Source organism: Perca fluviatilis, chromosome 6 (assembly GCF_010015445.1).
Source record: "Perca fluviatilis chromosome 6, GENO_Pfluv_1.0, whole genome shotgun sequence".
NCBI classification, from domain to species: Eukaryota; Metazoa; Chordata; class Actinopteri; order Perciformes; family Percidae; genus Perca; species Perca fluviatilis.
The window spans coordinates 25,387,098-25,402,055 of NC_053117.1; the positions used below are offsets into that span (position 1 = coordinate 25,387,098).

The 14,958-nt window shown below is 40.3% G+C and overlaps 1 protein-coding gene across 3 annotated transcripts in view; it reads left to right on the top strand.

Annotated features, from left to right (window-relative positions):
• sema6a (sema domain, transmembrane domain (TM), and cytoplasmic domain, (semaphorin) 6A) overlaps window positions 1-14,958 on the top strand; it is a 109,117-nt gene that overhangs the window by 51,074 nt on the left and 43,085 nt on the right. For all 3 annotated transcript variants that reach the window (XM_039803025.1, XM_039803026.1, XM_039803027.1), the window contains exons 4-6: window positions 12,442-12,502; window positions 13,818-13,880; window positions 14,516-14,617. In XM_039803025.1, coding sequence (XP_039658959.1) covers window positions 12,442-12,502; window positions 13,818-13,880; window positions 14,516-14,617 — 226 coding nt within the window. The remainder of the gene's footprint in view (window positions 1-12,441; window positions 12,503-13,817; window positions 13,881-14,515; window positions 14,618-14,958) is intronic.

The window sequence follows — 14,958 nt, forward strand, 5'->3', positions numbered from 1 at the left end:
GGTTAGTGGAATTATTTCCCTTTGTTAATAAAAAAAGCAAAGGGTGGCTACTTTGAAGACTCTAAAATATAAGACATGTTTTCAGTTATTTCACACTTTTTTGTTAAGTACATAATTCCATATGTGTTCATTCATAGTTTTGATGCCTTCAGTGAGAATCTACAATGTAAATAGTCATGAAAATAAAAAGGAAATGCATTGAATGAGAATGTGTGTCCAAACTTTTGGCCTGTACTGTACATACACTATGTTGTTTTCTATTTTGCTTGCTGTCTGCCGAAACCCCATTTACCTCATATAATGTCCCTGCAGACTTGTTGTAGACACAGGCAGATGTACAAACTCACACAAACACAAACACAAACACACACACACACACACACACACACACACACACACACACACGCACACACACACACACACACACACACACACACACACACACACACACACACACACACACACACACACACACTCACACACACACACACACACACACACACACACACACACATTCATGCACACACCATGGCACACTCACGTACACAGAGGACTTGTACTTTCTGTAAGATTTCACATTAAAACCACTGATGAATTAAACACTAATCTCAAAGAAAAAACTACTTGATATAATCCACATCTAGGGTCTAAATGCACCATCTAGACAGCCTTTATGCATATTCTGTGTTGTCGAACAGTAATACAGGACTAATACAGAAGTTTTGACTCTTTGTTGGCAGCATAGTTGCCCTCGCAAATCGATTCTGAAAAACTCTTTGTTTCTCAGTCTGGCTGTTTTTTTCCCTTGCCTGTCACCTGCCTTTATTGCTTTCTGTCTATCCGTCAATGTGTTTTCCCCCTGCACATCTTTAATTTTGTGTGACTCATCTTTCAGAGATAATATAGCTCAATTACACCATCTGGAGACATAGAGTAAACCGATATTGATTTTGTCTTCCCTCCTGTCATTATTATTTTAGAAATGTTCATGTTGCTTTACCTCATGGCAAAGTGACCGATCTGTAAAAACATTCATGTCCAAAGCATCAACAGGCAGGTTTTACCTTCAATGCAGTCTTGAATATGCAGTATAATGTTACAGCCGCATTGAAACTGTCTTACAGTTTTTTTCGATTGCTAAATGACAGTGGGCACAACTGGAGTCACATGTGCAAAACTCAAACTACAGTCTGCACTACCTACAGTCACCTGAGCTAAACAGTTCACATCACCTGCAAAACTCATTCAAAGCAACACAACTCTTAACACACGTCTCAAACAGTATGCACAGGCCTCACTGAGATAACACACACTGTCACTCAGAACACACTGAGGGTAAAAACACCAATACAGAAATTACTAACTTTTTCATCTTTACAGTTTGAACAATTTGAGTGACTTGACACTACTCAACAGTTTATTTAAGGAAAAAATATAGATTGTATAGCATACCAATTTTTACATAAGGTAAACAAGAAGGAATGAAAATCATCAGTTTTCTTCAATAAAGTATTTTGTCTCTAGTAATTTATGGAATTACTGGGGAAAAAAACTAAAGGTACATAACAGTACCAACGAATAGTGTGACTAATCCTGCCTCTCTCCAGCATCATGTGGCAAGTTCATCACATTGGATGTATGCATTATCTCGAAATACAAATTACTGTAATGTGGTGTTTCTATTGCTTTCACCTCCATTACTTTCTGAAAAACAGTAAGAACACAGTTTTACTATTGTAAAGATATAGTGTTTTTCACTTTTTTTTATAGCTGCGTACATAACCTCAGACATCTTACCTGGACATATTGGTATCTTTGCTCTTTTACCCGTTTCTCTCAAACAGTACAGTGTAGAATTGTTTCATTCTTATTTGGTGTTTGTATACAAAAAAAGACTTTCTGAGCTTTCTCTGTATAAATACCATATATGTTCACTAACTAGTCTAAAACAAGACACCTGCTTAGGCTTTCAGCTAAAATTGCAATCAGCAGTGTTTGATAGGCACCAGACTGAAATCTATTCTGTTTTGAATGTGTGGTTAACAGTTTTGACAGCAGTGTGTTAGCATTTGAACAAAGTGCTGTAGATCTACAGTGTTGTGCACGTTGTGGATAAAGTCATGGGATAAGTGTGTAGAGTTTTGAAAACTGTGTTCAAGCAATGAAAAATGAACTAGAGTTTGGTCCACATGGACTGCTGCTGTGCAGACTGTAGTTAGAGTTTTGCACATGTGACTCCAGTTGTGCCCACTGTCGTTTAGCAATCGAAAAAAACTGTAATAAAATGGATCCTTATCTGTTTGTTCTGTGCCGTCCATGGCTAATTGACTGGCAGGCTTGATTGGATACTGTTAAAAGCCACAATAGGGGTCTTTCTTTGTTTTCCTCCCAAGCATGTCAAATTAAGTGGCGGAGGGAGGCTGCTGCTTTAAGTGGCATAGCTTTTTAACATATCTGTGGTCATTAAGAGGAGGTGTGTGGAGAGTGGAAAAGGAAACTGTGTGTGTGTGTGTGTGTGTGTGTGTGTGTGTGTGTGTGTGTGTGTGTGTGTGTGTGTGTGTGTGAGACGCCAGAGACTTTGGTCTGCCTGTCTCCCACCTGCTCCACATGGGGTGTCAGGGGCCTGAGGCGTAGGGGAGGGAAACGAGACAGAGGGTTTATTGGAGGGGTGTGTTCGTCAAAGTGTGTGTGTGTGTGTGTAAGTGAGAGAGAGAGAGTGGGTGTGTGTTGTCCAGCTTGGTATGCCGACCAGTTGTCGCATGGATTTAAAAATTATTTCTTGAGTCTGATATGTGGCCGTATGTGTGCACATGGAGGTACTTTTGGGATGGCAAACATGTGTTGGTGTGCCTGTTGGTGTACAGACTGTGATTGTGTCTGCAGTGAGTTGTGCATGTGTTTGTGTGTGCATATGTGAGGTCACCTGCTGCGTCGGTCCCACACTTGCATACTTGCTTAAAGCAGACAGGAATTCTGACACATGGCCCAAAGTATGTGACCCCTGAATAACTGGAATGGCTGCCTCAGATTAGACCGAGTCGGATGACCGCCATTGATCCTGACACAGAGATTCAATAACATGGACACACAAATGACGGCCAGTGCACAAAGATCCATCGTCACTAACAGGATATCAATAAAGTAAAAGTTGAATGACAAACTGTTTAAGGCAAACAGTGGAGACAATCACCACTTCAGAAATCAATGTGAAAGCGAGCCAGCAGTCAACCCAGCAAGTCTTGAGCTACGAAACAACGAACAATGCTGCTGGGAAAAAAATAGGCAACATCAATAGTTGCTTTTATGATGGTTGTCCAGTCAAATGACTTGTTTATTCTAGGGCCAGCATCACACAGCTTTGCCATCATGCCTCTAGACCAGTGGGCCTCAGTTCTTGGTTTGCAGCAGCTTGCAGATGGCTACTGTGAACGCAGTCCAAAGCTCAACACTGTTTCAGGCTGTTTTTTTGAATGGCTGCTCAGTGTATTAAATCCTTTTGGCTCCTGTTTTGGCACTGGCAATAAAATCACACGATTTTTAAGCTGTGAGATGCATACAAACATAGCAACTGATGAAATTGTAAATAGACAAAAGTGGCTTGATCCATAGAGGGAAAGAGGCAAGTCTTTGGCAACGGAGAAACTCAGCAACAAGATGCAGTGATTGATAATTCATCCTCTGGTTTGAGCCTTGAATGAAATGTAGTGATTTGGTGGAACCAGATGCTCTTTTGCAGTCCTGTGTTCAACCATTATATGTGGGCAGTTATTGAAAAGATTGGCATCAGTTGATGAGGTCATGGCTTTTTCAATATGTATAAAATATCATTAGCCCTCTTAGACTCATATATATATATATATTGGAAGTTGATTATGAATTCAGTACATGAATAGTTTAGTCCCTTAATATTGTGAATCTTATTCCATGACTCAGTTTCCATCAGGTGCATAATCCAGAGGAACAGTACTGCCTGATAAGATATCAGATAGCTTCTTTTCATATTCAGACTATCAAAAAGCCTCTTGTTTATTCAGTTTTAAAAAGACAGGCATTGGACTGAGTATAGTGTTGATTTATTTTACTTCACATCAAATACAGTATATGCTCTTAGAAAGAGGGATGCATAACAAGTCCCAAATACAGTTGCACACAAAGAGAAAAAAGTTATGAATCATAGCAAGAGGGGTTTGTTTGTGAAGGGATTGATGAACATGAGATTTGACCTTGTACCAAGTCGTCTTATGTGCAGCTGCTGTTTCATACATTTTTATGGTAGTAATCAGCTGTACATTATTCATGATAAACGGAGACATGATGTATATTAAAGTATGGGTAATGAACATAAAAACTTCTTCATGTACAAGCTCAGTGCTTTATGTGTGTCCGCTGTCGTGTGAGTTTAGCAGCCGAGTCACGTTCAGTAAAAGCAATAACTGTTCTTGATGCAGTGAGAGATGGACGCTGGAGGATCCCTATCCTAGCAGTCCATATTTCATGGTCCGGATACACTATGTACAGCATTCAGGGGGAATTCATCACAGTGCAATGGGAGATTTATCATTCTGATCTCCGAAAACATCTCTGTGTACGTGAGTGTGTGCCATGGTGTGTGCATGAATATATGGGTGTGTGTGTACAGCTGTAGCCATTGCAAGCCATGTCATTTCACTATTTATTGTGTGTGTGTGTGTGTGTGTGTGTGTGTGTGTGTGTGTGTGTGTGTGTGTGTGTGTGTGTGTGTGTGTGTGTGTGTTTTCTTGGACTTCTACCGTTGTGAGAACTACTTTGAGTTTTAGACTTTTAGAGTGTGGACTTTTTTGCAAGAATTCCATCAACTGAAGAGGTCAAAACTCTAGCAACAAGGCAAGGGATTTGCCCAATAATGGACATGGGTGACTTATTGAGTACATAAATAAAGTGTCATCTCTGCAAAGGTACCTAAGCTGAAGAGAATAGAGAAGAAATAGAGCATTTCAACATGTTTAAGATTAAGGTTACAATCAAGTTTTGGTTAAAGGTGTATTTAGTTTAAGCCATCATTTCCATTATATAGCCTAACACTTTTCTCACCAAAGTAATTACTGAGATCTGGGGACACGGCTGCATATAGGCTACATAAAGTTTGACCGGGCAAAAGTTGATTAGTCAGACAAGTTGTAAACAAGCCAACAGTTTCGTCAGATTATCTAAATCACTTTTTTGGAGGTAAATCTGAAGGTGAGCACACTCAAAATATCACCAACAAAAACTGTGAGTGTGCACATCTACGGCAAGTACGGTAGTTAAAAGGTGAACGAAGAAGTCGGTCTGTAGACTATGATGGATATTTACAACAGATGGTTTGGTTTATAATCTTTCGTCTCATTTGACTTATTTTGTGCATTGTCACCTAGTTCCAAGATCTCAGCAATCTAGTGTTCTACAGTGTTATCGTTACGGATAGAAATGATGAAAACCCAGGTTGGGTGAAACTAGAATTTCCCTTTGAAAATGTGTGAGGACATGAGGAGAAGAGACAAGCACAGAATGAGACAGACACTCCATACATATGTGTGTGTATGTGTGTGTGTGTGTGTGTGTGTGTGTGTGTGTGTGGTGATTGTGTGTGTGTGTGTGTGTGTGTGTGTGTGTGTGTGTGAGTGAGTGAATGTGTTACAGTATAGCCTGTCCTCCCTAGCGAGCATGCCCCAGGTCTCTCCACATGAAGAGCATAGTTGCCATTCCCGGCCCTCTGTCGGCTTTCACCATGGTAACACCAACCACACTCTGTTTACACCCCTCTATGAGGCTGGGAAGCATGGGAACCAGAATGTGTGTGTGTGTGTGTGTGTGTGGGGGGGGGGGGTTGTACAGTGAGAGGCAGAGGAAAAGATCAGATCAGTGTGAGAGTAGAGGAACCAAAAATCCAGATTAGCTTCTCTCAGTTGAGTCCTCTGGAACAGCTGTGCCTCTGTGGCCACAGTTCTTCCCTGTTGGGTCTCTTTGGGACTCGCAGTGGAGGCCACTAGAGTCTCCATTATTGTAGCTCCACCAAATCCTGTTAAAACCCACTAATGACTGGGATTACACGGTTGCCTCCTCTCCCTCTCATCGCAGCACTGGCGACATCCAGCCACGTCAACACTCTGAAACAAAGCTTGCAGCTCCAGTAATCATAATCACCTGAATTAAAAAGTTGGAACAAGTTTTGGTTCAAAACGTAACTCTGAAAATATGTAAAATACTTTCTTTTCTCCAAAGGTTTTAACATCTTTAGCAATTCATCCAGAAAAAACATACAGAGTCTGGCAATAGTAATTCATGTTCTCGTATTAGTGTCAAGTTATTGTAACAGCAGGATGTTACAGGTTGTTGTGGCTGACTTGTGCACTGACTTCTTTCCTTTATATCAACATTATTAGGCTATTGCATTGATTAGTCCATATACCCTTGAGACTTGTTTTAATACAGCTGCAATGCTACAATGTTATTTAGTTTCAGCATTACTGGCTAGGTTTGGCTACTATCAGGTGCACATATAACATACAGAGTAAAAGCTGTCAATCTAATCTAAATATCGAAATATGTGGATTAGAAACATACTTTTACCATATGTTAAAATGTCAGGAATATTGCTTAAGGGCATGTTCTGTTAGTTGGTGTGCACATAACTTATTCATTCGCACAAATTAAGTTACTTAAAAGCACATATTACGAATTTAAGAGCATGGATTACTAATTCCCTTACTTACTGCTAGCTCCAAAAAAAAGGAGATGTCAAATATTTTGAGATTACTAGATACATTTCAATCAATAAATGTTAAAAAAACCCCACATATTTTATGCATTTAGCATGCCTAACTTCGCTAAGTGTGAAACCTCAAAACATGCCCCTCACCCTACTGACCCAGCCACACAAAATCACACACATACACACTCACAAAAGGAGATGTGGAGAGAATATAGAAAACCATACTGAGAACTTCAACCTTCCAAAAGAACAACCTGCCTCAGCTTGGGGGTAAGTGAACTCTGGCTTGTTGTATTTCATGCCACCACATCACCGAGGGCCTCTCAGTGCCCTTAGTCCATTTAGGACCTCAACAACTCCCTTCACAGCCCAAAGGTGCCTGCTGGCTCCCCCGGTTCCCTCCCATTCACTTTGTGAAGAGGATTTGAACCAGTGAAAGCCAAAACAATGTACAATGGACCCTCCTCTACCACCCATGATCCAGTTATGAAGAGAGAGGAATATGGGTGAAGAGGGTGTTGAGAAAGAAAAGGGTGGGAGGTGGAGAGGAGGGTGGACGTGCAGGCATTTAGTTTGCGGAAAGAGGGGTGGTGGCAAAAGGTGCGGGGTGCATGCTAATCATGTTCCTCTCTTTTCTGCTAAAGGAGTGCAAGATAGTTTGACAAAGGCCCAGCAGATGGACCAAGCTGGCTCGCCGTCACCCCAGAAGAAATGCGCTGTTATGAAAACGACATTCTTCCACACAAAGCCCCTGTGTTCTCATGGCTATGCATGGCTAAATGTCTGACGGAGACCCTCTTTGCCACTCAATCTCACCCTGTTGCCCGCGCTCTTGGTCTACTGTCTTGCCTTGATCATTCAGCTCTTTCTCTCTGTCTGTACCCATCCTTTTACAGTGAATCTATATTTGTGTCTGAGAGGATATTTGCATACCTTCCGCCCTACTCACACATTTTTGTTGATTTTCGGGAAATGCAAAGCCCCCGCCAAGTGATTCACATTGACGGCCAATGTTCTGCACTCATTGTTTGTCAAAGGCTTCTGTCATTTTATTTTCCTCAGAATCTCACGTTGTTTCGATTTTCATAGCACAACCACAAAACAGTAGACCCTTCGGTTTGTGTAAGCACTGTGCTATCCTGAGAGCGTGTTTGATTCATAGTTTACGGTTGAGAGTGAGGAAATAATGGGAGAGAGAATAACATGCAGCAAAACATCTTTGGGTGGATTTCAGTAAGTGAAGTAGCTTGTAAACCAACCAAAGGCAGTCACACCAGACAAATTCCTACTGTAAATTTGAGAACTCCAGAAGTTGCCTGAAAAATCATTACATCTTTAAGTCTTTTTCAGTATCAAAGTAATCCGGTGATAGTTGTTTGAACATCTATGGGTACATTGTAAACTGATAACAGCTAATTTAGCATTCTTTTAATTGTGCCATTTTGACAATATATAAAGAAATGCAGGCTTTAAAAGCACACAGGGATGGCCACAGTGTCAGACTTCCAAAACCCCTTTATTAATTATGATGTAGTTTTAATGGGTTCAAGACTACAAACATAAGCTTACTGATAATTCTTAATAATTTTGTTGGACCGAGTCTGAAACATCTGGTGTGGGTGGCTCAAGATTAACCGTGACATGTGACAGTTACTGAGGCAACAGTTTGAGGGAGTTCAACTCGTGGTGAAGATGAAAAGAATACGTAAATGAACTGGAATTCACAACTATTTTTACTCACATACTTCAGAGAGTATGCCCAACCCATCTTGTCCTGCATTTCATGAGTTATAACAAAACTTTATTCAAAGGAATTTACCTGATCTAAAATGCCTGGGTAAGTCCACATGCATAGTAAACTATTATATTAACTATAAATTAAGTGGAAGAACACACATACAACATTTTTCACTCTCATAAATAATTTTACTAGTGAAATGTAAATGTATGAAGTGATTCTACTTTAGGAAACAATAAACAATAGAACACCTATTTTTATATTCACACTGAACTGCTCAGTGCAAATGGAAACAGGCTATTGCATAATAGAAAAAGGTTGTATCATTACTCTTTGCCACAGTTTTGCCCTAACAGGGCGGCAGCTTTTACATAGAAGAGTTGTTTAGTCTGAACTGTTCTCAGTGGGCAAGAACTGTCTTAAAATGTGACCTCGGCTTTAGGCTACTAGGTCAGTAGAATCCATTTTCAGGTTTTGAACAGTCATAAAAAAAAATTTATTTTCAAAAGCTAAAAAGATGAAATTTTGATATCTGTTATCACTAAGTTGAAAGTGGGCTATACTTTGTAGGACCACACTAGGTTTCTGGTATATATAATTGGTATATATAATTATACTATATATTTTATAACCCTGTTGGTGCTTCAACCTTCAAGATTTAAGAGTTTACCAGCAACCTTTTTAAGACAAGAAACTAAATTTAACTTTTTCCATCATCGCCAGTATGTTTGGTTATTCTTTGTCATGTCCTTTTTCCCTTGCAGAGCTGCATTAGTCAATTATTAGGCAAATATTTTAATAATTGATATATCGTTTCAGGTATTTTTTAGGCAAAAAAAAAAAAGCCAAACAATTAGCAGCTCCTCTAATGTGAGGATTGTAGGTTGAATATCTTTGGGTTTCATCAGTAGTTTTTTTTTTTACATCATATAAACCAAATGATTAAACAATTAATCAAGAAAATTATTGGCAGATTAATCAGTGGTTTCATTATTATATTAGTTTGTGGATGCAAAGCTTTTTTGGTAAAACGATCATACCTCGTGACAAAAATGTAACTTTGCCAGGAAATAAAGTCTATGAAATGTTGTCTCATATATTTCAAGCAGGTTTCAACTCTCCGCAGGTTGATTTTCATAGGTTATTAAATAAACGAAACCACTGGCTGCCTGCAAGATAGTAAATCAATATTAAAACAACAGGTGGTCCGCAATAATGTTAACTATAATCAAATTGTAGTTAACAACATACAACCAGTGTAGTCCCTTCAAGACCCTGCCTTTGCTTTCTGTCCTTTCTTTTTCACGGTGAAGTTATTTAGATGACCAGAGGGGAGGAATATATGTTGTAATATTAGTTCAGGTGCATTGGTGAAAAGGGTGCATGTGTGTGTGTTTCTATGAGCATGTTCGGGTAAAAGGAGGGGGTTAAGGGGTGGGGGTCTTCTTGCACATGTGTGTGTTTAGAGAGCTGGTGTTGACACAGACACAGCCACTCCAATGTTCTTCTCCATCTCTAGTCAGGATGTTTGAGGGACGCCTCATCGCTTGGCTCACTCTAATCTCAGCTGGAACCAAAAACCCTGCGGCTGGAAGGCCTCGGCCCTCAAAGATGCTGTCAGCACCACGACAAGAAAGGCACAAGACAGGGAGCGTAGCTGGGAAGGTTACTGTCGAAAATTATACAGCAGTCTTTTACAGATTACTCATGAGCTGTTTTAAAATTGCAGGCAGTGAAATAACCCAAAGGATTATACTAAATCCGCCAAGTAATCCTCCGATTTAATAGCTTTTGATTTAGTTTTGTCTTTTTTAATATAAAGTTTGAATTTTAATATAAAGATATAAATGAAGTTCAATTAACAACTCGGTGAACCGGAGACATAGCTGAACATTATAGTGATGTCATTTATTTATTTTTCTCTCTCTTAAATGTTTTTTTTTTTATCTTTGACAAATTACAGTTGCAATTGTAATAATCAAATTTACTGCAGCCACATGATATGTATCTGTTACCCTGGCAGCAAGGTGAAAGAAACACTAAAACACAGAGGGGCCATGCAGGAACCCTGGAAATTCAATCCAGATCAATTAGCCGGAGTAGTGAAATTGTAGTGCTGCAAGAAACCCTTAATGAAAAACATTTTGCTGCACAGTTTGCGGTTTCAGCCTGAAACGCTCAGTTTTTCAGCATCTGGCATTTAGTGTACTGTACTTGAATCTATGAAGGACATGGCATGCGTTGCAGTGACCTAAAGATGACCTCCTGCTTTCCTTTTTCTCCTTTCATGGCTGAATATTACATGGAAATGATTTTAATTTCAATGGATTTCAAAAAAGAAGATGTCTTTAAATAAACTGCGCTTTAAATTACTGATGTTGAAAGAAATCAGAATTCAGTGCTTTGTATTTAAAAATAACTATTCAACCTTTCAGCCATTTATGGATTAAGTTAGAAGATTGTATTTGCCAAAGAATATTCAGAAAAGATGATTGCAATATAAAATTATTGGTCATTTATCTGTTGTAGGTTTCTGTATCATCTTAAAGTAGAATTTGTAAAAAATAAAAAATAAAATAAAAAATAAAGTATGATAATGTTTTGTATACTTATAGTGATTTATAAGTCACATAACTGATCAATGGACTGTATACCACCCTAATGAAGGGAAGATAGCCAAAAACGTTTTGTAAGGGGAATAACGCATGATGTACTGTAGAAGAGTTGTGCGATGTGATATCATTTTGACAGACTTTAATTTCAGTGTAGTCATGGTAAGAAGTAACAGAAAACAAAGGAAATATTTCTCTGATAGAGATTTCGCCCAAGGCCTCCCCGGAAATGTGTCCTCTACCACCTAGAAAGCAGCGCTGTTAATTTCAACTGCTCTCAAAGATTAATTATTCAATTTAAGCGTTGTGGCTGATAATGTACAGTAGACTGCATTTTTATCCTTTAGGAGATGGCGGTGGCCCCCAGGAAAGCGATATAAGTGGATTCATTTCAAGATGCCTGTTCCTCCAAAGACTTTATTAGATTTAGTTAATGAGAGAGCAAGGCAGGCTGACTGGCTGAGCGCAGGTTGGGGAGCTGGAACGTAATTAAGCTGTGAGTCTTGACGATGCCACTGTTACACACTTTGATTAAAAACACGTTCAACTGCTAATCTCCAACAAATTAAAGCAGCTACATCGTTTGGCATGGTCACCTTTGGTTCGCTCCTAAAATGTGGTAAATCCCTCTGTTTTTCTGTCTCTCTTCTGCTAACACCTTCTACCCCTCCTCCCAACCGTACCCTCCCTCTCCCTGTCTGCACCCTAATTCTCCACGGTAAGTAGGTGTAGCTACACGCCTGTCTGAGATGTAGTTAACCCTTGTGGGTTTTATACCTTCCATATGCCCTGCTGGGGCCTATATGGCAGGACTGCGTAATACAGGAGAAGTCTGTATATTTCCAGGCCAGCACACACAAGTCGTCTTGTCTGAGCTATAATGAGTGTTAGTATAGATTTCCTGTGGCTCAAACACTAGGCTTAATTGACCTGAACAGCTCTGAGTGACTTGGCACCTCCCGTCTCAACCTTCCCCTCCTCACTCACCCCCCTTCAAGACCTTTCTCTGGGACAAAGAGGCTTTTGTTCCCGGGCCTGCGCCACAGCGCTCTAAACCTTTGTTGACTGTTTCTGTCTGACAGAGCAAATAGCTCTGGCCTCCTTTTGTTTATTGTCATTTTTTGAAGTTTGAACAAAGTTTATACAAAGCCCCTTTTCTGACGTTGTTTGCTGCCTTCAGGGGGAAAACAGAGGGAAGAAACGAAATGGGTGTACTGGTTGTTGAATTTTTGACTGTCTGTGGCTGTCTGACTCTTATCTTCTCATCTCTCTCTCTCTCTCTCTCTCTCTCTCTCTCTCTCTCTCTCCCTCTCCCAATCTCTTTCTCCCTCTGTCTCTCGCCCTCCCTCACTTGCTCGCAGGGATCACATATACACGGTGGACACAGACACTGCCAACAGTGACGAGATCTTATTCAGTAAGGTGAGTGAGACATCTGTCTCTTTGTGGATGTGTTGTTCTCAGCGTGCTGTGATTGACAACGTAACCCCTAATAACCTGGCTCTGAGTGCCACTGTGTGTTTGTGTGTGCACATGGGTGTATATGGGTGCCTGTCAGTCGTCTTACTCATTGGTGTGAGTCTGCCTTGCTCGCCATACTGACCCTGTTAAGCAGATTATCCAATCAATCAGCTAGTAAACCGCCTGCGTCATCCACGCTCATCAGTAGGACAGTGGAAGGTCTGATGGGTGTGTAACGGAAGCTGAGAGGCCAGCAGAGGAAGTGAGGGAGGAGGGGAGGTGGGGCGGGCAGGAAAACAAGAGGGATGAAGGGACAAATGAGATGAATTGCAGAAGGGCAAGAAAGACAAGATGGATGCAGAAAGGAAGAAGATCCCGTTGTATATTTCTGATTATTCAAAAAGCACCTATATTTACATAGGCCCTCGGCTGTAATAACCCACTCTCCATTTCATTCCAACCACTCCTCGCTGGCATCATTTGCCCTTAACATAATGCATGCAAACAGAATTCAAACAAGGCCATTCTTGTGTATACAACAACCCGCCATCCCTCCACCTCATCCACTTCAATGTCAAAGCCCGGCGAGTGGGTCTTAATGAGAGCAGGCTGCAGATGAAAGGCTGATGGGAGACGTGCAGATAGATTGATGACTGAGGGTCTTTAATCAGTGGCCGAGCTCCAAACATGTTGTACTACAGCACTGGTACATGGCGGTCTGAACCATCGGATCAGCGCTGACCCTCAGGCCACGGGGGGGCATTGACTGATAAGTGTGTGTGACAATGAAAGAGGCCATGTACGTTTGTGTGTTTGTAGTTGACTGGCAGGGATTGGCTAGCGTTGACCTGCAGGCCAAGGCAGTGTGTGTGTGTGTGTGTGTGTGTGTGTGTGTGTGTGTGTGTGTGTGTGTGTGTGTCTGTGTGTGTGTGTGCACAAGGATGGCCAGCCTATCAATCCACAGAAATGAGCTCTCAGGTCTGAGGCAGGATCTGTCCTTGGACAGATCTGTTCTGATCCGGGGTCAGTATCGTATTTCCTCCCCCCTGGCAGAGAATTAGAAGTTCAAGGAGGTAAACTGATCTCCAATCAGTGCTTAGAATACAGTTTACCTCACAGCAGGTGCCTCATTAGGGGAATCGATGATAGAGAATCTCAGATGATGATTATTGATCACAGTATAGATTGGTTATTGAGCTCTATAGTGGTTTTTTGCTTTGTGACTCTATACCTCTTCTTTTCTCATTCTATTCTTTACGTCCATCTTTTTCTTCAGAAATTGACATGGAAGTCCAAACAGGCAGATGTGGACACTTGCAGAATGAAAGGGAAACATAAGGTAGAGAAAAAGCACACACTCAAACACACAAACACTGCAGTCTCTGTGCTTTCACTCTTACTTCATCTTCATTTATAGAACAAATGTCACCTTATTCTTCACACGACACTTCTTAACGAATCACACATTATACAATGCAGACGAGCTGTAACTGATGTAATTTCTCACAGTCACACACATACACACACACACACACACACGCACAGAGAGACCCTGCAGGTTCAATAACACACTCCCTGCAGTTCATATAACATTCTGCTATCACAACTTTAGAATCACAGAATCTTTATATCAAATAACAAAATAATTCTATTTTCTCATGACGTTCTAACAAAACTGTGAAAAATCAATAATGATTTCATAATTGTTCTTGAAAGGTGCATTAAAATGTAAACACGTCCTTGTAATGTACCATGAGGAAATGCTACATTTCATGATTATACGCTTGATGTTTGTTACACGTGCCTCTCACTTGCCTGTAGAGCACTACATGCTGTACTTCAAACGAAAGAAAGAAAAGAAAGAGCCTCTTGTTGCTTTCAGTGTGAAAGTGTCTGTTATAAAAGACACTAATGTCACCATGAACTTCCTTTCTTCTTTCTCTTTCTGTCTCTACCGGCATGCACTCCCTGAAGGATGAGTGTCACAATTTCATTAAAGTCCTCCTGCAGCAAAATGATGACACCTTGTTTGTTTGTGGAACAAATGCTTTCAACCCCTGCTGTCGAACCTACAAGGTAGGGATCCACACACACACACACACACACACACACACACACACACACACATATATACTATATATATATATATATATATATATATATATATATATATATATATATATATATATATATATATATATATATATATATATATAGTATATATACACACTCACACACATGCACAGATATAAAAACAGTTTTTGGTGCTCTTCGCCCTTTTTTGATCTCAATCATAGGCATTTGTCATGGATCCTGTGCGCGTATAGTCTCTTAAAACTCCTATTCTCTCTCTCTTCTGCCTCTCATTTTACTTTTCCCTCCGTCACACACTCATACACACACTTTTTTCACATGCA